General features: G+C 34.3%; 2 protein-coding genes across 2 annotated transcripts; both read left to right on the top strand.

Annotated features, from left to right (window-relative positions):
- The first annotated feature begins 3,629 nt into the window (after window positions 1-3,629).
- Window positions 3,630-8,579, top strand: LOC107789957 (uncharacterized). The gene is made up of 2 exons (XM_075256253.1): window positions 3,630-3,798; window positions 8,260-8,579. Exons 1-2 carry the CDS (start codon window positions 3,630-3,632, stop codon window positions 8,577-8,579), a joined length of 489 nt encoding a protein of 162 aa, XP_075112354.1.
- Window positions 8,580-9,938: 1,359 nt separating this feature from the next.
- On the top strand, window positions 9,939-15,838 carry LOC107789959 (pentatricopeptide repeat-containing protein At1g74850, chloroplastic). Its single transcript, XM_016611836.2, has 4 exons — window positions 9,939-12,059; window positions 12,731-13,045; window positions 13,226-13,333; window positions 15,131-15,838. Exons 1-4 carry the CDS (start codon window positions 10,240-10,242, stop codon window positions 15,468-15,470), a joined length of 2,583 nt encoding a protein of 860 aa, XP_016467322.1. The 5' UTR covers window positions 9,939-10,239; the 3' UTR covers window positions 15,471-15,838.
- The last annotated feature ends 10,206 nt before the right edge of the window (window positions 15,839-26,044 follow it).

The raw sequence follows: 26,044 nt of genomic DNA, 5'->3' as shown, positions 1-26,044 counted from the left end.
TCTTAATGGTGAATGGTACTGGAAGAAATTTAAAGTTTGGTTAGGCTGGTGGAGTCAGAAGGCCTGCCATGTTCTAAAAGGTAAGTTTTATAGAGCAGTGGTTAGGCCTGCCATGTTATATGGAACTGAATGTTGGCCGGTAAAGAATTCACACATCCAGAAGATGAAAGTAGCAGAGATGAGGATGTTAAGGTGGATGTGCGGGCATACAAGGATGGATAAGATTAGGAATGAAGATATCCGAGAGAAGGTGGGCGTGGCCCCCCATGGAGGACAAGATGCGGGAAGTAAGACTTAGATGGTTCGGGCACATTCAGAGGAGGAGCACTGATGCACCGGTGAGGAGGTGTGAGCGACTGGCTGTAGTGGGCACGCGGAGAGGTAGATGGCGACAATAGAAGTATTGGGGAGAGGTGATCAGACAAGACATGGCGCGACTTAGGATTACTGAGGACATGGCCCTTGACAGGGAATTATGGAGGTCGAGCATTAAGGTTGTAGGTTAGGGAAAGTTGTGAATATTTCTACAGCACAATAGAGTGAGACTAGCCAGTTAGAAGTTAGACTAAGAATGTCATTGGTCGTCTATTGATGCAGGGCTTTACCTGCTAGTTTTACTATACCAGCCATCTATTTCGTATTTCGTATTCTGTATTTCATATCTCTTATATTGCTGTTATTTTATTATGCAGTTTTATGGTACTAATATATCGACTCTTGTTGCTTTTTTTTGAGCCGAGGGTCTCCTGGAAACAGCCTCTCTACCCTTCGGGGTAGGGGTAAGGTCTGCGTATATATTACCCTCCCCAGATCCCACTTGTGGGATTATACTGGGTCGTTGTTGTTGTTGTTGTTGTTGTGTCTTTCCTCAAATCCTGTGTGAATACTTGCACTACATGAGGGTCTACTAGTAAATCTCTGGTCGGAAAAAATGTTCAAAATTATAGGAGATTATTGTGCGGGATGGATAGAAACAGAGGAGGAAACAACGCTTCAAAATCACCTGCGCTGGGCCAGGATTAAAGTGAGGGGAGATGGAAGCAAGGTTCCTAGAGAGGTAGCAATAGACAGTGACAATCTACTGTACAAAATTCCAGTGTGGTGCGAACTGCCGACGACTGTGGTGGAGGTTCCTTTGAGGGAGGAAGAAGAAGAATGTAGTTGTCTGATGGGTAATGAAAGAAATAGTTACTCGTTGGTTTATAGTGGAATCCACCTTGGAAAAGGGTGTATTGTCGGCGGCTTTCCAGGACAGTCACGTGAGTCCTCACTTGGAATTTAAAAGCCCTAGTAAGTTGGCATATGTGCCAGGCTCACGTGCGATTGAGCCCAGATTTGTAAAAGAGAATATGGGCCCCAATTTTAAATTGGGCCTAAGCCAGACTGATTTTTCTGTCAAGTTATGTTACAAGGATCCAATACCTTCAGCCCATAAAGAAACACTTAATGACCCCTTTTTAATTGAAGTCCATGCCATCAAAACAACATAAGAAAATAACAAAGGAGCGAACCAACTTGAATTCAGAGACAGAATTCAAGGAGACTCTTTACACCCTCAGAAAGAGTATGAAAAGACAGAGAGATCGACCAATTCAATCACTGCAGCAATCATGGAGATCAGCAATTTAGAGCATCAACATGCAACAGAATCATAGGAAAACATGCAAATTAGGGAGGTAAACGATTTGGGGGAGTGGACCATTGAAGAAGTTCGCCCTCTAAATTCCTTAATCAATGAAGAAGAGGATGATGCTGAATTTAATGCACCAATCTGGGTGCATTAAAACATTATCAGATTGAGTAAGGAATTTGGGGTAGAGTTTAAAGGTTGTGAGAAGGAAGCTTTTCAATTATTTATGAAAATTGACGGCAAAAGAGGAAATGCAATGGAATCTACCTCATCGATTATGGAGACAGTCATACCAAAAAAGAAGCAAAGCAAAGAAGTTAGAAATTTAGATATGGAGAGCAATTTCAAAAGTAATGGAACAAGGAGCAGGGGGATACATGACCATAAATATTAAATGATGATCAAAATAATTTCATGGAATATTAGGGGGCTAAATAGATATAGAGAGTTGATAAAAAATATAATGGGTAGTTGGAAGGCAAAAATTTACTGCTTTCAAGAGACAAAAGTAGAAGGGGAAATAAGGGAGATTGTCAGAGATTTATGGGCTAGTAGATGGGTGAAGTACGCTCAATTAAAAGTTAGTGGGACTAGAGGGGGCATTCTAATTATGTGGGATAGTAGGGTATGGGAAGGGTAAATAAGTAGTGTGGGGATATTTTCCATTACAATCAAATTTAGTAGAAGATCACAAGACTTTGTTTGGCACATCTCCAACATTTATGCTCCTAATGATAGAGAGGAAAGAGAAGAAGTATGGTGGGAGGTAGGGGCTGCTAGGGGTCTATTCAATGGACCTTGGGTGGTGTGTGTGGATTTTAATACTGTTAGATATCCATAAGAGAAGAAGAACTGTAGTAATTTCAACAGGTCAATGACTTAGTTTACAGAATTCATCAATGATATATGATTGGTAGACTTACAGTTAATGGTGGGAGGTTCACTTGGAGAAAAGGGGTTGATCACAATGTTGCTGCTAAACTGGATAGATTCCTAGTTTCTGAAGAATGGGATGAAGGATTCAGAAAAATTAATTAATCTATCCTACACAGAGTCACATCAGATCATTCCCCTCTGCTTCTACAGAGTGGGAACTGGGAACCTTGGTGGTTGCTGACTGAAGGTTTCAACGAGAGAATCAAAGAATGGTGGGAGTCTTTCTCATGTGAAGGCAGTCCAGATTTTGTCCTAGCTTTCAAATTGAAAGCTCTAAAAGGGAAGCTCAAAGAATGTAGCAAATCAGCTCAAGGCAACCTGAAAACGTAGAAGCAGAGTATTCTGGACCAACTAGCTGAATTGGAGGAGACAGAAAAAGTGAGGTCACTAAATAAAGAAGAAAACTCAAAAAAGCAACCTTATTGATAGAATTCAAGGAAAATGCTAGGAAGAAAGAGATAGCATAGAGGCAAATGTCCAGAGCAGTATGGTTGAAGGAACGAGACAAAAATATAAAATTCTTCCACAGAACTGCCAATGCTCACAAAAGATTCAACAACATTGACAAGTTACAAGTAAATGGTGAAATAGTGGAGAACCCTACAGATATTAAGAGAGAGATAATGACCTTTTATCAGCACCTATATTCTGAGACTGAGAGTTGGCAACCAAAGTGCAACTTAAGGGGCTGCCCCACCATTAATGCAGAAGACAACCAAATGTTGCTGAGTCCTATTAAACCACAGGAAATATGGGAGTGTGTTAAAGCTTGTGCAGGGGACAAAGTCCCGGTCCCAGATGGATATACAATGGCCTTCTACATCCAATGCTGGGGAGTGATAGGATCAGAGGTGATTGCTGTTGCTCAAAATTTCCATGATAGTTGGACCTTTGAAAAGAGTTTTAATGCAACCTTGGTGGCTTTGATTCCAAAGAAAGTTGGGGCCAAAGAATTAAAAGACTTCAGACCTATTAGTCTGATAGGAAGTTTCTACAAAATAATTCAAAGATCTTGGTAGAAAGGCTCAAAAAAGACATTGGAAAGCTAATGGATACCTAACAAATGGCCTTCACCAAAGGAAGGCAAATCATGGATGCTATTCTGATTGCAAATGAGTGTGTTGATGCCAGAATGAGGAGCAAAGAACCAGGCATTTTGTGTAAACTAGATATTGAAAAGGCTTATGGCCATCTGAACTGGGAATTTCTACTGGGAATCCTACTGAAGATGGGTTTTGATGAGAAATTGAACTACGCACTTTCAAATTTGCGAGGGCCATGGAAAATTCAACTAAATGGTGTAAGCACGTGATTTTTGCCCTATATGAGAATTACTCCCAAAAAATTCAAAAATAAAATGATTTTTCTTTGGTGTGCAATTTTGTGATATTTTGTGATATTTTGAAGAATTATTTGTATTTGTCTGTGCGTGTTTATTCGCTAAATTAATAAAAATACAAAAATATGTCGCATTTTGCATGTAGGATTTAATTCTACAATTGATAGTAATTAAAATTGTTTTACAAAAATTAAAAATTACAAAAATAGGCATCGTTTGCATTTTTAGCATTTAATGTCCAAATATACAATTTTATGCTTAATTAATACTTAATTGTGCGTTAATTGTTATTGGGAGTTAATTTGCGCTTTTATAACTTAATTTAGTTCTTAATAATAGTTTAAGTATTTTTATAATTTAGTTTTAGAAAAAAATAAAAGAAGAAAAGAGAGCGAAAATATAAAGAAAGTCGGAATTAGGCCTCTTCTTCAATTTCAAGCTATAGGCCCAAAAAATGACCCAATCTTCCCTACGACCCAGTCCATTTCGAACTGGGTCGACCCAGTCCATAACCCAAAAGACCCAATACCCCTATCTTGCATTTCAAAGACACAAAACAAAAGAAAAAAGAAAAAAAAAAACTAAAACTATCCTAAGCTATCCGCCCCCCCTCTTCTTCTCTTTCTCTCTTTTCATCTTCTTCTCCTCAAAACTCCAAAGCACAACCATGGCTACCCAGCAGCCACCCCCCTTCGTCGAACACCACCCAAGCACCGTCCAAACACCACCAAACGACACAACCTCTTTCGCGACCCCAACCCTATCCGCCATTGATGAAGCTCATCGAGCTCAAGCTCGTTGAAGCTCGACGTCTATGTCGTTGTTGCTTCTGTCTCAACCAAACAACCAAACAAACATAGCCTCGATGAGTCAGCTGTTGATCGAAGCTCCCATCGCCGCTGCTCGTCACGACCAAGCTCGCACGCTGCCATCGGGAGCAGTCCATTCCGCCATGGACGTCGTCGACAGTTGCTGCTGCTCGCTGCTTCGGACTGCTGCTGCTTCTTGGCGTCGTGTTGCTGCTCGCCGCTTCGTACTGTTGTTGACGACACAAGACAGTCCGGTTAAAGTCCGGCAAAGGTCGAGGGTTTTTCGTCAAGTGAAGATACTATACGTCGTAAGTTCATCGTCAAGTTCGTTGTTTGTTTGGTCGTTGTTCGTATTTCGATCCGGTTAGTAGTTTTTGAGTTTTATTTTGTCCATATTTTGTTTTGATATTTTCGAATCTAAAATCAACAAATGTTTGTTTTGTTTATCGTTTGAATTAATTTTTAGTTCATGTTCATGTGTTATTTGTTAAATCAATTTTCAGATTTTAAAATGGAAGTTTAATTAGTTGTTTTCATGTTTATTTCATTTTTGTTGTATTGTTTAAGTAAGAATTTGTTAGTTTGATGTTTGTTAGATTCAAATTGAAATTTAATTAATTGTTTCTTCAATTTGTTTCTTGTGTTTATGTATTGTTAGAAATTGTTAATATTGTTAAGTTCAAGTTTAAGTTCATAATTGTTTCTTCGTCGATCTTGTTATTTGTTTAAAGAATTTAGTTGTATTAAAGGAATATATTGTTTTAATCGTTTAATCCGTCATGTTTGTTGTCTTAAAATAGATTCATTCATGTTCATACTTTGTTTGGATGATCTTGAATCCGAATTTTGTATAGTTTGATTTCTTGTTTACCATTTATGATTATTGCTTGAATTGTTCTCATAATCTTGTTTAAAGTTTAATATAAGAATTGTTTGTTGTAATGTTGTTAGAGTTGATTTTAAGTTCAATATGATTGAATTTAGAAATCTTCATACTTTGTTTGTTGTTGTTGTTGAATCCGAAAATAGGATTGTTTGTTGCTAAAATATTGTTCAATCAAATTTTAGTTGTTCTTGGTTGTTCAATTTGTGTTCATGTGATTTGTTGTTGAAATGTTGTTAAAATCATGTTCATGTGATATTGTTGTTATGATGTTCATCCATGTTCATATTGTTGTTTGAACATTGTTAGAAATTGATCATATTGTCTATATTTTGGTTATGTTTGATTAAATGATGTGTTATAGCTGATGGGTAATTTGGTAAATTTGTAGTACGTTCAGGGGTAGTTTGGTAATTTCAGTAAGGTTGGAGGGGGTAGTTTAGGAATTGTACATTTTGTAATTGTTTATTTGAAGCATGGGGGACAAAATGAAATGGGGTGAGTTGTGATATGATTATTTAATATAAAGGGGGGACAAGATTTAAATTAAAGGGGAATCTTGCATTATTTTAAATAAAGCATGGGGGACAAAATATAATGGGGTGGTGTGATATGTTTATTTAATATAATGGGGATGAGTGGGAAGATAATGGGTTTGGTAGAGAAAATGGGTTGATTTTAATTGATTAAAAGGTTTATGGGATGTGTTATATATGTGAAGTCTTGAAGACAAATAAAAGGGGAGAGGAGAAATACACAGACAAAAAAAAACGGGAGAGAGAAACAAATCTGAAAATAAGAGAGAGAAAAGGGCTGAACATTTAAGAGATAGAAAATTCCGAAAAATATTTAAGCTTTCAAATATAAAAAAAAACTAAAAAAAATATTCTGTTTTCTTTTGTTGTTTGAAATCAGAATTAATTGTTGTTTCATAAAAGCTGGAAGCTTTTGTTTTTTTTTTGGATTACTACTCCACCGGTCTGTTACTGGGTTGTTACTGTTGCTGGGCTATTGTTGCTGTGTTGTACTGATTTTACTGCTGTTGCTGATTCTCATATTCATTTTCTTTTGCTTCCAATATCAGGTACACAACTGAAAAGCTGTTTATTGTAATCCGAAATATGAAGCGTGAATACATATGAAGAATGAAAATTTGAAGTTTTAATTTCGTTTTTATTTCTTTGTTCCTTTTGTTGATTGTATTTAAGCTATTTCATGAATTACTAAATAATAACTGGAATAAGAAAAAATAACATAAGTTAGTCTTTAATGAATCAGTTCGGCAAAACAGGTTAATTCACTAGTTATGAAGGTTTCAAGATTATCAACAGTAGGTTAATCATGAATAACTAGCTAAATTTAGCTAAGACATGAATTTAAATTAAAACTTCGTAAATTAGGCATTAAGGCATGACTTGAGCTTAATCAAGGTTAGAAGAACGTTTAAGCCTAATAAACTTTCTAATAAGCTTTAGTAATTATGGTTAAATTTAGTTTCAAATGATTGTGAATAATTAATCTCAATAATATTTTTTTAAAAAAAATAACAATGCTAAGTTTTAATCTAGCTATATTTGTTTATTTTGAATATTAGTTGTTGAATTTTTATTTAATTTATAATTTTCGAAATTAAAAATAAAATCCCTTTTTCATCAATATTTGTATGAATCAAGCAATTAGCGTGTCATGTTTTCTTAAATAATAATAATAAAAAAATCTAATTAATTAGGATTTTCTTTATTCATTTTAGAGACTAATTTTAAATAGCAAAATGTAGTCGCTTTAAGATTTATTCATTTAGGAAAATAAATGAGATGAACCTCGCTTAATAAAATGTATAGATTGTGGGGCCCTCAATAAATGTACATTTAATTGCTTAGAATTAAGGAGGAGTCGTTTTAGCAAATTTCACGGCTCTACCCCAAAGTAATAAATCGCTAATTGCTTTAGGCGCGATATAATAATAATACATTCTTAAACACGGGTATGCATTTATGCGACCCAAATCCAAATCCCAAAACATTGAATAAAAATACGTTCCGGATCGTGGATGCATTTTATGTGTCCCAATCCAAAGACATGTTTTTAAACGATGTTCACAATTTTTTTTAAAATAATAATAATAATAAAGTGGTAAAGAGTTAAAATTGGCACATCGGTTCATAATTGTATTAAAATCAGATAAATAAGCCAAATATGACAATTGAGCGACCGTGCTAGAACCACGGAACTCGGGAATGCCTAACACCTTCTCCCGGGTTAACAGAATTCCTTATCCGGATTTCTGGTTCGCGGACTGTAATATGGAGTCATTCTTTTCCTCGATTCGGGATTAAACTGGTGACTTGGGACACCCTAAATCTCCCAAGTGGCGACTCTGAAATAAATAAACAAATCCCGTTTCGACTGTCCTTTAATTGGAAAAAACTCCTACATAAATACTGTGAAATTTTCAATTCTGATAAATGGGTCGCCTGCTGGATTCTTTTCATCACAGAGAGGTTTGAGGCAGGGGGACCCTATATCCCCTTCCTATTCATTCTAGCAATGGAAAGTTTAAACAACCTGTTTAAATCTGCAAAAGCTAACAACTAGATCAAGGGCTTCAGGGTGAACCATAGAGTTCCAGAGTCTCTGGAAATCTCCCATTTACTATATGCAGATGATACTCTGGTTTTCTGTGATGCTAATAGAGACCAGGTGCTCCTTCTGAGAGTAATTTTCATACTTTTTGAAGCTATTTCTGGATTACACATTAACTGGAATAAGAGCTTCATTTATTCAGTTAATGAAGTAATGGAGATTCATAGCTTAGTGAATATTCTGGGAGGGAGTACAGGAACTCTGCCAACAATATATCTGGGAATGCCTCTTGGAGCAAAAAACAAATCAAAAGGGATATGGAATGGTGTAATTGAGAAATGTGAAAAGAAGTCAGCTATAAGAGTCAATACCTATCACTGGGAGGGAGACTTACACTAATCAATTGTATTCTAGATGCTTTGCCAACCTACATGATGTCTCTGTTTCCTATGCCTACAAGTGTAGCAAAAAGACTTGATGCCTTGAGAAGAAACTTCTTATGGCAAGAAGCACGTGAGAATAACAAGATTCACTTAGTCAGATGGGATGTTCTCACAACAAGCAAAAAGGAAGGCGGTATGGGGATCACGAATATGAAATTGCAAAATCAAAGTTTGATGATGAAGTTGCTATGGAGGTTTGCTACAACAAAATAATCTTTGTGGAAGAATGTAATTGAGGTAAGGTATGGAAAGGAAGACAGTTGGACAACCAAACCAGTGAGCACTCCTTATGGGGTTAGCCTGTGGAGATCCATAAGAAATCAATGGTCAATGTTTTGTACTAAGTCTAGTCTTAAAGTGGGTAACGGTATGAAGACCTCTTTCTGGGAAGACATATGGCTCGGACAAAGAACTTTGAAGCAATTGTTTCCAGACATTTACAACCTGAACAACAACAAGTTTCTTATGTGGGAGAGGCGTGAACAGTTCAATGATGAAATCTCACCTTCAGAAGACTCCTAAATGATTGGGAAATTCAAAGGATGTTAGAATTTTATAGTACCTTAGAAAAATTCAAAGGCATTTCATATTCTAAGGATAAAATGCATTGGAATGGGGGAAAAGAAGATAAGTTTACTGTCAGATCTGCATACAAAGCTCTTAATCAGTCTAACAATCAGATTGGTTGTTGGCCATGGAAGATGATCTGAAAAGTAAAAATTCCCTACAAAGTTGTATGTTTTACTTGGTTATTAGCAAGAGAAGCAGTCCTAACACAAGATAATCTTATCAAGAGAGGTTATCAGTTGGGGTCCAGATGTCACCTGTGTGAAGCTCAGGGGGAGACAGTCAACCATCTTTTTTTACACTGTAATGTTACTGATCAACTATGGAAGATATTCATCAATCTGAGGGGGATCCGACGGGTTATGCCTAGGAATATCAAGGAAGTCCTAACTAGTTGGAAAAGAGATGGGGAACATTCCGACCCGAAGGAAAGATAGAAGATTGTCCCAACTTATATTTGGTGGACAATATGGAAAAAAAGGAATCAAAGATGCTTTGTGGACAACCATATTTCAATACAAAAACTGAAGATGAGATGTTTAATGCTCTTTTATTTTTGGTGTAAATAGAAATTCCTAGAAGAGAGTGAGAATATTTTGATATTTTAGACCATTTGTATCCTACAAAACTTTAGGCTTCTCTTTTGGGTTCCTGCCATGACATATTACCTTTCCAAAAAAAAAAAAATGTCATGAGACGAGGATTATTCAAGTGACAACACAAAGTAAAGTAAAAGAAAAAAGAACCCAAAATATGAGAAATAATTCAAAAGAAGAAAAGTACAAAATGCATACGGGGCTGAAACCTTCTCAAGGAAAATAATAAATTTTCAGTTATTTTATGCCATTGTTATCCATAGCTATTATCCACGTGTCCTTCAACTACTTCATCTCCTCCTCCTTGAAACCCCAGCTTAAACCTTAGCTCCTTCTCTGCCATTCTCCGAGCTCAGCTCCGCCGTGCTCCGCCACTTCACCGCTCGCTCTCCATCTTCCGGCGTCGGTTAACTTCCTGATTATTAGACAGCGACACATGTTAGATTGACCAAAATGTCCCTATCGTGCAACTCTTTCTCCCCAGTCTTCACCCCGGTTCCTCCCTCTCATCGTTTCCTATTCCCGGCCAAAATCCCAAACTACGGAAAGCTCTCCCCCGTCCACCGCCGTCTTCTTCTAACAGTCGCTGTTAGAGCCAAGCCGAAAGAGCTCATCTTAGGCAATCCGACGGTCACCGTTGAGAAAGGCAAGTACAGTTACGATGTCGAAACACTAATAAACAAGCTCTCGAGCCTCCCACCACGTGGAAGCATCGCCCGGTGCTTGGATACTTTCAAAAACAAGCTCTCTCTCACTGACTTCTCCCACGTGTTCAAGGAATTCGCGGCGCGTGGCGATTGGCAGCGGTCCCTGCGACTCTTTAAGTACATGCAGCGCCAAATATGGTGCAAGCCCAATGAGCACATTTACACTCTCATGATTGGAATATTAGGCCGTGAAGGCCTTCTTGATAAAGCCTTCGAGATATTCGACGAAATGCCAAGTCATAGTGTGGCACGAACGGTATTCTCTTACACTGCTATTATTAATGCTTATGGCCGTAATGGACAATATGGAACTTCTCTTCAACTACTTGAAAAAATGAAGCAAGAAAAGATAATTCCTAGTATTTTGACTTATAACACAGTTATTAACTCTTGTGCTCGTGGTGGACATGAATGGGAAGGGTTATTGAGTCTATTTGCCGAGATGCGACATGAGGGTATTCAACCGGATTTAGTTACCTACAATACTTTGCTAAGTGCTTGTTCAAGTAGAGGGTTAGGAGATGAGGCAGAGATGGTTTTTAGGACAATGAACGAGGCTGGGATTTTGCCTGATGTGACTACTTACAGTTATTTGGTAGATACTTTTGGCAAACTGGGGAAGTTGGAAAAGGTGTCAGAATTACTCATGGAGATGGAGGCTGGGGGTACCTCGCCGGAGGTCACCTCCTATAATGTCTTATTGGAGGCTTATGCACATTCGGGGTCTATGAAAGAGGCTATGGATGTATTTAGGCAAATGCAGACAGCTGGATGTGTGGCTAATGCAGAAACTTATAGTGTTCTGTTGAATTTATATGGGAAAAATGGGAGGTATGATCAGGTTAGGGACCTTTTCCTTGAAATGAAAATGAGTAATACGGAGCCGGATGCGGATACATACAATATTCTCATCCAGGTCTTTGGTGAAGGTGGTTATTTTAAGGAGGTGGTGACATTGTTCCATGACATGGTTGAGGAGAAGGTGGAACCAAATATGGAGACTTATGAAGGGTTGATATATGCCTGTGGAAAGGGAGGCCTTCACGATGATGCGAAGAGGATTCTACTGCATATGAATGGACAAGGTCTGGTGCCTAGTTCTAAAGTGTATACTGGCGTAATTGAAGCTTATGGACAGGCTGCGCTGTATGAGGAGGCAGTTGTCGCCTTTAATACTATGAATGAGGTAGGAAGCAGACCGATGGTGGAGACTTTCAATTCTCTGATCCATGCATTTGCTAAAGGGGGACTTTACAAAGAATCTGAAGCAATATGGTTTAGAATGGGTGAGGTTGGAGTTCCACGGAACAGGGATTCTTTCAACGGGATGATTGAAGGGTATAGACAGGGAGGTCAGTTCGAAGAAGCTATAAAAGCTTATGTTGAGATGGAAAAGGCAAGATGTGATCCAGATGAGCGGACGCTTGAGGCAGTTTTGAGTGTTTACTGCTTCGCAGGCCTAGTTGACGAAAGTGAGGAGCAGTTTCAGGAAATTAAATCACTGGGCATTCAGCCTAGCATCATTTGCTGCTGTATGATGCTGGCAATTTACGCAAAAAGTGAGAGGTTAGAATTTAATTTCTGATCAGCCGATTCCTCAAATTTTATAACTTGATATGGTTCTATTGATCTAACATTGGTGCCTCAGAAATGGTTCTTTAGACCAATTTTTATGCTGTCTTTCTACTTGCTGGGATATAGCTTCTTATAAGACTGTACTTTTAAAGGTACTAAGTGGAAATACAATATTTGAATTTTCAATTTGTACAATTCGCTTACTCGAAAAATGCACAGTGAAATTAAACTGTTTGACTAGTTGTGTGCATCGTCTGATCTAGTCTATTACATTTTGAGTTTCTTTTCCATAAATTTCATATAGTTTCTTCAACTTTTTCATACTGCTTCAGGATTTGTGCATTTGTACTTCCTTGTGTTGCTTATTATTTGCAGAAACTGGCAAGATTTAGGCATGAGGGTGTAAGTGGAGCTTAGCCTATGTCCGAAAGCTTCTAGCATAGATTATACCATGAAAATTGAGCTGGTCCTAGTCTAATATAGTAGTTGATGCTTGGATGCTCTTAGAGTTCGTGGATGAATTACCAATCAAAAAGAAAAAAAAAGTTGGTGGATGAATTCCTGTAAATTTTTGCATCACTGGAGTAACAGAGAAGACTTTTCTTCTTTCCTTTTGCTTCCAATATTCTTATATGTTTTATTTCTTGAAATTCTTCTATTAGGTGGAATATGGCCCATGAATTGTTGAACGACGTGATGACAAATAAGACTTCTGATATGCACCAAGTTATTGGACAAATGATTCACGGAGATTTTGATGATGAAAATAATTGGCAGATGGTTGAGTATGTCTTTGACAAACTCAACTCAGAAGGCTGTGGTTTGAGCATGAGGTTCTACAACACTCTTATAGAAGCACTTTGGTGGTTAGGCCAGAAAGAAAGGGCTGCAAGAGTGCTGAATGAAGCAACAAAAAGGGGGCTATTCCCTGAACTGTTTCGAAGAAACAAACTTGTGTGGTCTGTGGATGTTCATAGGTACTTGTTTTAAGAGGGATATGGTGTTACTATGTTTAAATTAAATTCCCCTCCCCTTCAACCTGCCCCAACTCTGTAAATAGTGCTAGCATAATTGTTCCTTGGTAGGAAATATTGAAAATGGGTGTATATTACAATATAGTTATGCGGTGTTTCTCTAATTATTTTCTATTTTTTTAGGATGTGGCCTGGTGGTGCATGCACTGCAATTTCAGTTTGGCTCAACGATATGGAAGAGTTGTTCCATAAAGGCGAAGAGCTTCCTCAATTGGCTTCTGTTGTTGTCGTGTAAGTGCTTTTGCTTCGTGCTTTTTGTCAGTGATCATCTCCTTTATGTGATGCTTTCTTCCTATTTACTTTCTGTGGGGTTGGAGGGCATGGGTGTAGATTGACCAAGAAATGTAATTGCTGGAACCTACTTTTTGGACGTGTACTCCTTTTAGTTTCGCCAGTTATTTGCTTCTTACTATAAAGCTAAAGGGAAAGAAGAGCAATGACCATCACCTAGCAGCATGAACACATGCTTATCCCAAAACAAGTCTATTACCAGACAGGTAGGATATTTGACCCAGTCATTTGTCTAGGATTTGTGCAAGATATCCTTTAAGTATCAATGGAGTTGCCTATATCATGTGGCTAATCACTCTTTTTGTCTTCATGCTTCTTGTATGCCTGGTGTTTTTTTTTCTTTTTTTGATAAGTATGCTTGGTGTACTTTTACGCCAGAATACCAAATCACTTATATCTTACACTAACATAACTTTCTCTTGAAGAAATGCTAGCCAGCATCTAAAGGGCACTTGAAGAAGACTAAGAAATTAGGAACTAGGGGAATTTTAAAGAAATTTGAGGATAAGTATAAGATAAAACCTGACTAATAAGGAATGCCATAAGTTGACCATTTTCATAGAAGTACTGGATTAAGTTGAAAATTTAAGTTTTAGAATGAGGAAAGGTTGCTAATAGCCTAATAGGCAATCTGTTAGCATGCTTTCCTTGATCTAACTTTGAAATAACCCAATCATTTTATGTAAGTACTGGGCTGAAGTAATAATTGGACCCTTGAAACTTTATGAAACTGAAGTGTAAATGCTTCTTTTGAAATTCAAAATGCATGTGTATAAACACCTTTTATATATATATGAGTAATTCATGCGCCGATGTACTTTTTAAGGTTGTGGAAGCTGAATTAGGAGGTTCCCTCCGTAATTTTGCTAATTGGTTCAATCAATGCTGGGTTACTTCTGTGTTAGCTACTCCTTGGATCAACATCAGAATTGAAAGCTATATATAAATTGTTCAAAAACTTACTTGAAAAATTAAAACTGAAGTATGAAATATAACGCCAACAATATGGTCATGTACTGGTTCATTGTGGTATCTGCCACTACCACACTTCAGTTGGTGTCCCCTTCTTTTTTCATTTTCGGACTTTGGTCAGAGAAAAGGAGATTAAATGTGTCGGTTGACCCCAACTAATAATTTGAGGGCCATAGTATTTCTTGGAAAGCAGATTTTTCTAATGATTTATCAAAAGAAAAAGGTTCTTTAGGATGATATTACTCATTGAGATATTACATGGCTTCTCTCTTGATAATTATTGTGTTTGATGATTATGTTAACCATACATGATATTTTTAAATTTTAAAAGTTTTATACTTGTAGTACTTTTACATAGTTTCTTATTATGTACTAGATTATATTTTATTTATTGAAGTAACTTCATCATCATTTGGTTAGGATCAACTAAACCAACCTCATATCATGTATTCCTTCCAACATCACACTACTAATTTTTTTTTGGTTAAGAAGTCAATGTCCAAACTCGCATAGAAAATTAGACATTTTGACCCTCTTACTACGACTCATTCTTTTTAGGAGGGAGGAAAGATAAAAATCTCTTAATAGATCATGTCTCCATAATTTTCGAAGTGTTTGTATCTTCATGTCTAACTTGTTTCTCGTCTGACAGTGGTTTCTTCGTCAGATAGGAAGAGTTAACTGTATTGTTAATGTATTTGGTTGTCTTTTTCATTTTTTCCCTTTCTTTCAATTAAATTTATATGATTGCTTTCTCTGAATCAGACGAGGTCAGACGGAGAAGAGTTCAATAACTAGGGATTTCCCGGTTGCTAAGGCTGCATATTCTTTTCTAAAGGATACTGTTTCGTCATCATTTTGTTTCCCTGGGTGGAATAAGGGGCGGATAGTCTGTCAAAAGACTCAGCTCAAACGTATTTTTTCTAGTGCCGAACCATCCTCGGGATCTTCAAAAGGTGACAGACTAATTCCTTTAAGTAACTCTCCCATTTCCCTTTTGGGAACACAGACATCCGTGAGTGATGCAAAAAGATCAGAAAGTGCGAATGCTGATAGCAAGAGAAGCACAAAATCAGATTCAGAACTTATGGCGAGCAGTGTCTAAGCGGATGATTGAGATATTTTGCAGAATCTGCTTGACTAGTTTGTCGAGCTTGCATGGGCCTTTTGACCTACGAAACGAAGAACACAAAATTACCTGGCCCTTGCTCTAATTTTGATCTATCTTATAGAAATGCTTTGGCATCACCTCATTCGGTCTCAACTGTCATAAAATGTCAAACAAGTGCAATATTGCCCTTGTGACATTGCAGAGTGAATGCCAGAAGTTCATGTTGTTTTCAAAATTCTGGCACCCCGCTTGCGGGACGGGGAACTGAAGAATTGGAAAGCGTTTCCCTTCACAGCTTGCTCATGCATAAATGTATATTGAGAATGTTCCATTGCTAAAATGAAAATGATTCTTTTGGGAGATTCTTTCACTCCGTTAATTTCGTTGAGTTGGCACGGTCAATAACTTTGTTAAAGCGAGTGACACGCTATGGATTAGGTATTAGCATTCTTCCTTTCAGAGTTAGCCTTATATGTTCGCATTTATCAGTAAAATGCTAGTGAATGCAATGTGCAAGTAAGCAATTTTTTGAATCACTTTTGCCACTAAAATGCAATTGTTTGTTTGAACATACAACCTGTTACCTGTTGGCAACGAATGAATTTAAAAGGGAAAATTTCACATGGGAACAATTGGGATCCTACTTTTCAATTTTATAGCCCATATTTCAATTTACAACTAACTAGCCCAAAAATAATAGGCTAAGATTCAACATCCAATTCCAATAAATACTCGAAATTACTATTTAATTTTTAAATAAGATTGATCAAGCTTTTAAGTTAATTTTCGAATCAGCAACTATAACTCAAATATTAATTCAACAAACCAAATCCATTGAATGGTGAAAATTAGATTTTTAACAAGCTTAAATATGTGGGTTTAGATTCCAAATTTGATTTTGTGAGAAATTTGGAGTGAGTGTTATTTAGAATTGTTAGAAATAGTATAAGGAGGTTGTATATAAAATTTGAAGTCATTTAATGGAGATTTGGACTTTTGAACAAGAATTGCAACTGAAAATCGTGGAAGAAGTTCGTCTACAGACGCTTGTATAAAGGTTTATAAAAGTGTATAATAGTGTATAAGATGTGTTTATACACCCATATACACTATTAGTCCATTATACAAGATTATACAAAAAACTGACTGCGTCTTCTTCCTTGTGTCTTTTCTGAAATTTAACTCAAATCTTGTTCAAATCTACTCAAAATCACTTCAAATTGAATTTTTTTTTTGTTGATATTTTCAATCAATTGGAACAACACCTAATCCAAACAACTAACAAACTCAAAAAATCCTATTTTTGAAAATAAAGCTTTGAATAGCCTTCAGTGGTGAACTTCTACTCTTCAATTTTCTTATATTGCAACCAGGTGACACAGGGGGAGAAGCAGTAATGACAGATGGCCCTTTGAAGCATATGTAGAAGATATGAGAGGAAAAGAGAGTGAATGCAATGGTTGTGAGAAGATAAATTTAACTTTATAAATTTTGAATTTGCTAGTGCTTTAAAAATATGTACAATATGAACTAGATCGGATAAAACTTAAAAATATGGGCATTTTTTGTTATGGTATGATGTAAGTGTATTTCCTCGTAATTCTTTCAATTTAAAACGAGAGATATTATCTGGTCAACAAACTAAAACTTCATTAACTATTGCCACTTGTAGAGAGTTATAGTGGCAGACAAGCCTTAGAAAAAGATAAAGATAAAAGGACATTAATCTTTCATAAAATAAAATAAGTTAACAATTGCGTCGTAGGGATTACCTATTGAGATACGATAAATGCATTAGGATATTTTACCCCACTTTTACAGGCTCTGGATTATAGGTTTTCACATTACACGCATGGTATAGACCCGGTGGTGGGCTTTTGGGCTATCCACTTCTGAAAAGGTTAACTTTTCATCCAGTTTTCCAAAGCTCTAAAGAGAACCTTTTAAGACGAAGATGTTGAGATTACCATAGGCTTTATTCTTCGAGCATGGTATATGCAAAAGAAAAGAAAAGAAAAGCACAGTTGATTACAACAAGCACCTATAAAGTTATCACTTTAATTTCAGTTGTCAACAATTGATTAAACTCAGTTTCTTAATTTCAAATGCATGGCTCTCCTTTTTGACATGTTTTGCACAAGTTGCGTATTAAGGCTAGTACAATAATTAAGTAGGTTTATTCAATTGATACATCCACCCAAAATGGTCCAAATTAACTCCAAAGGAAAAATGAGGTGCTGATAAATAAAATGTACGGTGAGAAAGCCATGCTTTGTGTGAGTGCAGCACTTAATTTCTTCTTTACCTAATTTCGAGCGGATGGAGGAGGGCACCGGAGGTTCCACTAGTTTATCACCTTTCACTATATTGCGCAGACTCTTTAAAAATTTTATCGCTTCTTTATTGGGTCCTCTAAAAATATATTATGGATCCGACACAAATACAACGATATTTTTTGGAGAGTTCGAGCTGCCGATACTTTCTTTTGGCATTTGCTCCAAAACAGAAAAACGACACATATTTGTATTGTCAAAAAGTTGAAAGTTTAAGCCGCCCAGCCGAAAGCATAAACCAGACTTCATTCGTGGAAATGTAACTTACTAAAATAATCTAGCAAAGATCAAAAAGAGATAGAGGGAACGAAAATTGTTCAGCTTTCATATTCACTGTTCAAAAGTCTTAATTAGTCACCTACTGCAGGATTTGTGATCTTAGCAAGAATTAGTATCAGTACCCGCGCGACTCGCAGACACAGCCCATGTCGGATTGTGATTTGGATTATTTGAATTATGTATAAATAACTTTAAAATATAAACCTTTCAGATAAAATTTATAGATAATCATTAGATATTAATTAAGAAGTAAGACATGAAACCATTTTGCAAATCTCTTAGTTGATAACTTGTTTTCTTTTTTTATATTTATATAATCCAACCGATTAATTTTAGTACTTGAATTTCGTTTTGTTATCAATATTTTAAAAAAATCTAAATATGTCATGTGGTGATTTGTCTCGTTTGAACATATTAGATCATATTATTTTAATAAAATTCTTAGTATCATTTTATTTTTTTATCTCAAGCTCCAATAAGTCTTATTCTTTTAAAATTTACACATTTTTTTTGTTCTTTGCTTATAATTATTATATTATTTATTATTTAATATTATTATACTTTCATATGATTTTTTTCGGGTTATTAATTGACTTACTATCTTACTTATTATTCTTTTAATAATTATAGATAAATATTATTTTTTTTATTCTTAAAATTTAATATATTTTACGCTTTTATCCTCTTACTCGAAAATATTTTACTATTTAAATTTATCAGTATTATTTTTGAATATTATTCAATTATTTACTTTGTTTTATTTTAAAATAATTTAAAGTATAAATATCCTCACACTATCTCTATTTTTTTCTTTATGCAGTCTATTTCCTACTAAGAAATTTTTAATTAATTTTTATATTAATATTTTACCTGTAATCAAAATAATATCATATTTTACTTTAAATTATAACTTTGATTAGTCTAAAATATTAATATACAAGTTCTTTGATTATTATATTCCAAATCTATTGAGTTTTTCTTATATTTATTTTTTGTATTACATGCAATAAATTTTCTTTCCTTTTAGTTTCAAGATACAAAATTTGATTTTTTGTTTTCGTTAAAAAATTACTTATATTAGATATTTATTTTATATTTTTTAAAATTTAATTCTATATCTAGCAAGACTTTAATTTTTGGTGATCTTATCCATAGTTTGAGCATTCTCATCATAATGTTAAGAACTTTCTAACATTAAGTAAAATAGTCTTTTCCTTTCATTTCTAATATAAAATTTTTAATTTTTTTTTAGTTTTGCTATTATGTTATCAGATATATGGCATTATCACAGTTTCATATGGCTTTTAATTAAGTTTTCACTTTATTTAATATAATTATCCATTACTATCCTAAAATATAATATAGATAAATCTAGAATTTTTTTAATCTTAAAATAAGTATCTATTTTATTTTAAAAACATTGCTTGAATTCTTGAGTTATTTAAATTTATCAATAGTATTTTTAAGTATTTTATTTCACTTTATTTTATTTTATAAACTAATTCTTAGCATAAATATTCTCACACTATTTCTAATTTATTCATAATATTTTTCTTTATATATTTTAAGAAGAATTTTTTTGTCTTCAAAAAATTATATCCTTCTAATTTTTAATTGGACTGCATTTTTAAAAATTATCTTATGCTTTCAATAATTGCACTCAATTTATATATTAATCTAAAAATTAATTTCTTATTTGTTGGAACACATTATATCTAATGATAATATTTTCAATATCATTTTATTTCTTTATGTACTATTTTTAAAAATAATAAGATTATGAAATGAAAGAAAACAAATCAAGTGGTTAGTGAATAATTATATTTGGAAAGCTATCAAAATTTATTTACTATAAGAATGTGTGTCAATTTTAATTGATTTCTACTATAAATTAAATTTGAGCAAATCTAAGTTGTTTTAATCCTTATTAAATTAAAAAATCTATTTAGATTATGTCTTAAAAATGCTAAGTGACATTTTCTCAATACGCCACTTGGCTTAATATCATTCATCACTACCCTCCTTTTAATATAATATAATATAGATAGAAGATATAGATATTTAATTCTTTTCTTATCTTATAAGTAATTGTATACTTTATGTAAGATCTATTTTACCGCCTGAATTTTTTTTAATTTTTGAAGTCAATAAATCTTTAATACCTTAAGTAAATTTTAATTTTATTTCATATTTTAAGTTACTCCAACGTATAAATAGTCATAGGTTATCTCAATTTATGTCTTTCTATATTTTTTATTTTTTTCTATTATAGTGTTTTAATTAATTTTTTACCTCCATATTTCTAACTAATTTAGAAGAAAATCTATGAGTGGATCAATATATATATACACACACACACACACTCCAAAGTATAAATAGTCATAGGTTATCTCAATTTATGTTTTTCTATATTTTTTATTTTTTTTCTATTATAATTTTTTAATTAATTTTTTACCTCCATATTTCGATCTAATTTAGAAGAAAATCTATGAGTGGATCAATATATAGATATAAATACAGATATAGATATAAATATAGATATAAATACAAATACACACACACACATATATATAGTGTGAGAGAGAGAGAGAGAGAGAGATTAGATTTGTCTAAGATATATTTAGATTATGTATAAGATTTATTAAACTACTTCCCTTAATTATGTTTTTATTTATAATTTCTAATGATTAATGTTATCCTAAAATTGCCAAGTGGCTTTACTTTAACTTGCCACTTGGCTTAAGCATAATGCATACTACTCTCCTTTTAATATAATATAGATTAAATTGCATTTTCAGGCAATTTAATTAAAATTTTCTTGAGCCTAGGCAAGTTGGACTTCTAAAATTAGATCAAGTAATACAATAATTAGTAGAGTTATTATTGGTGAAAGTAAAGTATTAGGGCCAAGTTGCTTATGATACAAGAGTGTATGGATATCGTACAAAATTAATTTTTATTTTTAATTAATAATTGAAGAATTTATATTTTGTGTAATGGGTATCGTATGAAATTACACGCAATTAAAAGAGAAGACATAAAACCTCGCAAAAGAGAAAAGATAGGTGTCACAATATTAAAATAAAATCTTCAGTTGGAGAGTTTCTCCTTTTTCTACACTTTTGAGTCTGTTTGGTCAAGCTTCTCTAAAGGCCAAAAGTGTTTTTTTTCCCTTAAAAATACTTTTTTTCCCTATTAGTCTGTTTGGCCAAACTGCAAAAATCAGTTTATTTTGAGAAGTGTTTTTTCTCAAAAGTACTTTTGGTGAGAAGCAATTTGTGTTTGGCTAATTAATTTGAAAAGCACTTCTGAGTAGCAATTAGTGTTTGACCAAGCTTTAAAAAACTGCTTCTAAGTCTATTTTTCTCAAAATTGCTTTTGGAGAGAAGCTACTTTTTTCTGCTTCTCCAAAACTGTTTCTGCTTTTCCCCAAAAATACTTTTTTCCTTTCAAAAGCTTGACCAAACACCTTAATCTTTGAAAAAAAAATATTTTTGACAAAAAAATGCTTTTGCCTCAAAAGAAGCTTGGCCAAATAGGCTATCCCATTTGGCCAATTGCTTATTTTGAAAAGTACTCTTTTTCATAAGTGTTTTTTCCAGAAGTACTTTTGAAAAAAAATAGTTTGTGTTTGACCAATTCATTTAAGAAGTACTTTTTGCAACATTTGGTAAATAAATTGTGTTTGACCAATATTTTTAAAAGTACGTTTGAGTGTCAAATTACCAAAAAAGGATAGTACCAAGGTCTTACAATTATTTTAAAAAGAAAAATAAACTTAAATATTTATCGTAAGAGACTTTTATTATTTTTTTTATTTTATTAATTAAAATATAAAACATAAAGTAAACATACATATTAAAGATTTAAATCAATATAACATATATAGTTATACCAAAGCATATAATATTATCTAGTATAATTATTATCGTCATCATTCTGTATGAATTAGAAGTCTATTCCACAAATTATTATATATATTGATAATCCATCATCAAATAATAAGCGAAGTCACTCACACATGATCAATAATTTCATATCTAATCCTATCACACAACGCCTCCTTATTAGTAGAAGACTTGTCTTGCATTTCTAAAGGATTACCAGAAGGCCCATCTCCTCCCTTAATCTCTGCAGTAATGTTTTCATTAGCATAATAGTTGAATTCCTTATTGGTAGAAGAATGTCGTCGAATGAAATTAAGTATAGTCATGGTAGTAGTAACAAGATGATTCTGAATGCCAAACTTGAAAGATGACAGTGATCGTAAAATAGAAATGATTTTAAATATATAAAAAATTATTATTTTCATAAAAAAAAATAGTTAAATATGTTTAAATTCAAATTTAAAAAGAGTAACAAATTATTAACAACACATAATGCATAACTTAGTTTTTTTAAAATTTAAATTAAAATAAAACTAATATTACCTAACCTAACTAACTTTCTCCTAAATTGCCAGGTGACCTATTATGAGACTGCCACTTGGCTTAATGTGGAGGTTTTTTTAAGTAATATAAAGATTATGCAATTGAATTATAAATTTATTACCTATTTATAGGTAATTTTCACAAATTAGATTTGATAATTGTTTTAAAAATTCGAGAATTAATAGCCTATAACAAAAAAAATTATAATTAATTATTTGTAAGAAGAGAATTGATAATCCAAAGAAGGATATAAATAATTTTCTTTAATGTGAAAAAAAAGATAATTTGAAAAGTTACAAGACATTATATAAAGAAAAAATCAAAAACAAGAAAAGTCAAAAAAATAATATGGAAAATTACAATATATCCATATATATGATATCTTTAATTTTAACAGAATGATAAAAACTAGAAACAAAAAAGAAAAGAAAAGGCTTAAATTAGTAAGAGATAATTTGGAAAATATAAATTTATGGCGAGGATAGTTTTGTCTTGAATAAATTAATTTTCTACTAGTGATGACGCAAAAGGTCATCTTATGATTCAAAATTAAATTATGTGCTTCGAGGCCTTAGCTACATACGATTGAAAAGAGATGGTCTTTCTCCTTTCTGTTTCTTGCGGGCTATTGGTTTTAAAGCCTCATTTATCCCTCCACGATTTGCGGCGTGCACAGTTTGGGTGTGTTTTTGAAAAGTTTTTATGTTGAAAGTTGATAAAAATAATAATTTTTGCCTAAAAATTTAGTTTTAGTTGACTTCAGTCAATATTTTTGATAAACGGATCTAGACTCGTATTTTGACAATCCAAGTAGGTCCGTATCGAAATATGGACCTGGGCGTATGCTCGGAATCGAATTCCGAGGTCCCTAGCTCAAGATATGAATTTTGATGAAAATTGAAAGTCTGAAAACTAAATGGTTTTGAGAATTTGGTTAACGTTTGATCTTGTTAGTATCATTCCGTATTTTGGTTCCAGAACCCGGTACATGTTCATTATGATATTTAAGACTTGTCTGTAAAATTTGATGAGAAACGGAGTTGGTTTGACGTGATTCAAACATCCATTATGAAAATAGATGTTTTAAAACTTTCTTGAAATTTCATTCAATTTGGTGCTAAATTTGCAGTTCTATGTGTTATTTTGGCGATTTGATCGCACGAGCAAGTTCGTATTATATTTTTAAACTTGTGTGCATGTTTGGTTTGGAGCCCCGAAGGCTCGGGTGAGTTTCTGATAGGCTACAGGATGTTTTGAACTTAGAAAAATCTGGTTTTTGGCTTCTGCTGTGACCTGGTGTTTTCTTCTTCGCGTTCGCAAAGGGACTTTCGCGAATGCGAAGAGTAAAATTATCTAAAAAAGATTTTTTTTCTGCGCGAACGCGAATATCGGGTCGCGAACGCGGAGCATTGGGGGCATTACCCTTCCGAACGCGACCAGGCTCTCGCGAACGCGTTACATAAGTGACCTAGGAGAGGGGACAACTGTTCTTCTACGCTAACACGAGCACTGGCTCGCGAACGCGGATGCCAGGGGGAGTTGCCTTCGCGAATGCGTAGCAGGACTCTTAAACACGTAGGCCTTTGGTTGCTGCCTTTCGCGATCGCGGCAGACCCTTCGCGAACGCGTAGAAGGTCTGACGCCTGTGATTTAAAACAGACCTGAAACGAGAATTTCTTAAAAATTTCATATCTCTTTCATTAGAATTCGACCTAGGGCAATTTTTGAAGGGGGAATTCAACACCAAATCATAGGTTTGTACTCTTTAACGTATTTCCTTAAATTTCCATCATCACCCATTAGATTCCTAGTCCTAAACCTTGTTCTTTCATAATAGAATTAGAGATTTATTGAAGAATTGGGGGGAGGGGGGATTTGCAAATTGGGGATTTAGACCTCGATTTGAGATCAGATTCCGGAACTAATTACATATTCGGGCTCGGGGGTAAATGAGTGAATGAGTTTTGGTTCGAACCTCGAATTTTGACCAAGTAGGCCCGAGGTCAATTTTTGACTTTTTGGGGAAAGTTTTGGGAAACCTAAATTCATGTATTGAAATTAATTTCTTTAGCAATATTTGATGTTATTGAGTTAATTGTGACTAGATACGAGTGGTTCGGAGGTGAATACAAAAGTAAAAGCGGTAATTGAGCATTTAGTGGCCCATAGAGCGAGGTAAGTATTGTGTCTAACCTTGGCTTGAGGGATTAGGTATTGTTGCCTATTTGCTACATGTTTGGTTATTGAGTACAACGTATAGGTGAGATAACGAGTACATATGCGTTGTTCTCGAGTCATAGCATGCGAGTGAGTCTTATTCTTTTAATCGTTGTATTATTTAATCATATTGTTCATGCTTAGACTAGTTATTTTTATGTTGAGCAACTCTTATAATGTTTTACGCAATTTGATATTGATTGAGTATTGCCTCAAAGTTGAGGTTAACATTGTGGAACTAAATGTTGAACTGAGACCTGTTATTGATAATTTTATCTCCATGTTGTTATTGTACTTTATTTTGGCGAGGCAGAGTATAAGCATGACGGGTGATGCCATACCATTTTATATTCATTATCATATGAGGAAGAGTGTAAAGCACGAAGGGCGATGCCGTGCCATTTTATATTCATTATCATGTGAGGAATAATGTAAAACACAAAGGGTGATACCGTGCCATTTCATATTCATTATCATGTGAGGAAGAGTGTAAAGCACGAAGGGTGATGCCGTGCCATTCTATATTCTTTATCATTATTTCTTTCATTTATTATGGTGAGGATGAGAGTAAAAGCACGAATGGCGATGCCATGCACTTATTTTTGCTATGTTTAATATTTCCATTGGAGCAAAGCATGTTGTTTGCTGTGTTTCTTTACTGTTACCATTTTCATGATGTTGTACTCCCCTCAGCATGTTTCCCCCTCCCGTTATTATCTGTTTAGTTTCTATTAGTTGTTATTATGCTCGTATACTGTTTAACTGCACATGTTTATGTATGTGTCTTATCCTAGTCTCATTACTACTTCGCCGAGGTTAGGCTCGGCACTTACCAGTACATGGGGTCGATTTTACTGATACTGCACTTTGCAGTTTCTGTGCAGATGTTGGTACCGGTCCGAGCTGATCCTGAATTTAGCTGCTAGCTTCATCTGATCGGAGACCCAAGGTAGACCTGTTGGCGTCCGCAGACCCTGGCGCCACCTTTTATACATTCACTTTACTGTTTCTTTGTATCGCAAACAGTTGTATTTCTTTGAGACATTAGTTGTAGTTAAATCTTAGAAGTTCGTAGATTGTAACTCCAGATTCTGCGTAGCTTTATATATTGAGACTGTTAAGGATTTTCGCACTCTTTTCAACTTGTTATGGTTTAATTGTTGTTAATTATTGAAAGGTTTAAGAATTGGTTTAATGATCTCTAACGTTGGCTTGCCTAGCAAGTGAAATGTTAGGCGCTATCATGATCCCGACGGTTGAAATTGCGGATTGTGACACTACTTTTACTTTTTGGAAGCTAGAATTTTCT

This window comes from Nicotiana tabacum, chromosome 6, assembly GCF_000715075.1.
Source record: "Nicotiana tabacum cultivar K326 chromosome 6, ASM71507v2, whole genome shotgun sequence".
NCBI classification, from domain to species: Eukaryota; Viridiplantae; Streptophyta; class Magnoliopsida; order Solanales; family Solanaceae; genus Nicotiana; species Nicotiana tabacum.
Note: the sequence above shows the minus strand (reverse complement) of the source record. Positions and strands in the feature narration are given on the sequence as shown.

Coding starts and splice junctions, on each gene's coding strand:
- LOC107789959 (XM_016611836.2), top strand. CDS start 10,240: ATGTCCCTATCGTGCAACTCTTTCTCCCCAGTCTTCACCCCGGTTCCT. Junction 12,060..12,730: donor ATTTACGCAAAAAGTGAGAG/GTTAGAATTTAA, acceptor TTCTTCTATTAG/GTGGAATATGGCCCATGAAT. Junction 13,334..15,130: donor TTGGCTTCTGTTGTTGTCGT/GTAAGTGCTTTT, acceptor TCTCTGAATCAG/ACGAGGTCAGACGGAGAAGA.
- LOC107789957 (XM_075256253.1), top strand. CDS start 3,630: ATGGCCTTCACCAAAGGAAGGCAAATCATGGATGCTATTCTGATTGCA. Junction 3,799..8,259: donor GGGAATCCTACTGAAGATGG/GTTTTGATGAGA, acceptor TACTATATGCAG/ATGATACTCTGGTTTTCTGT.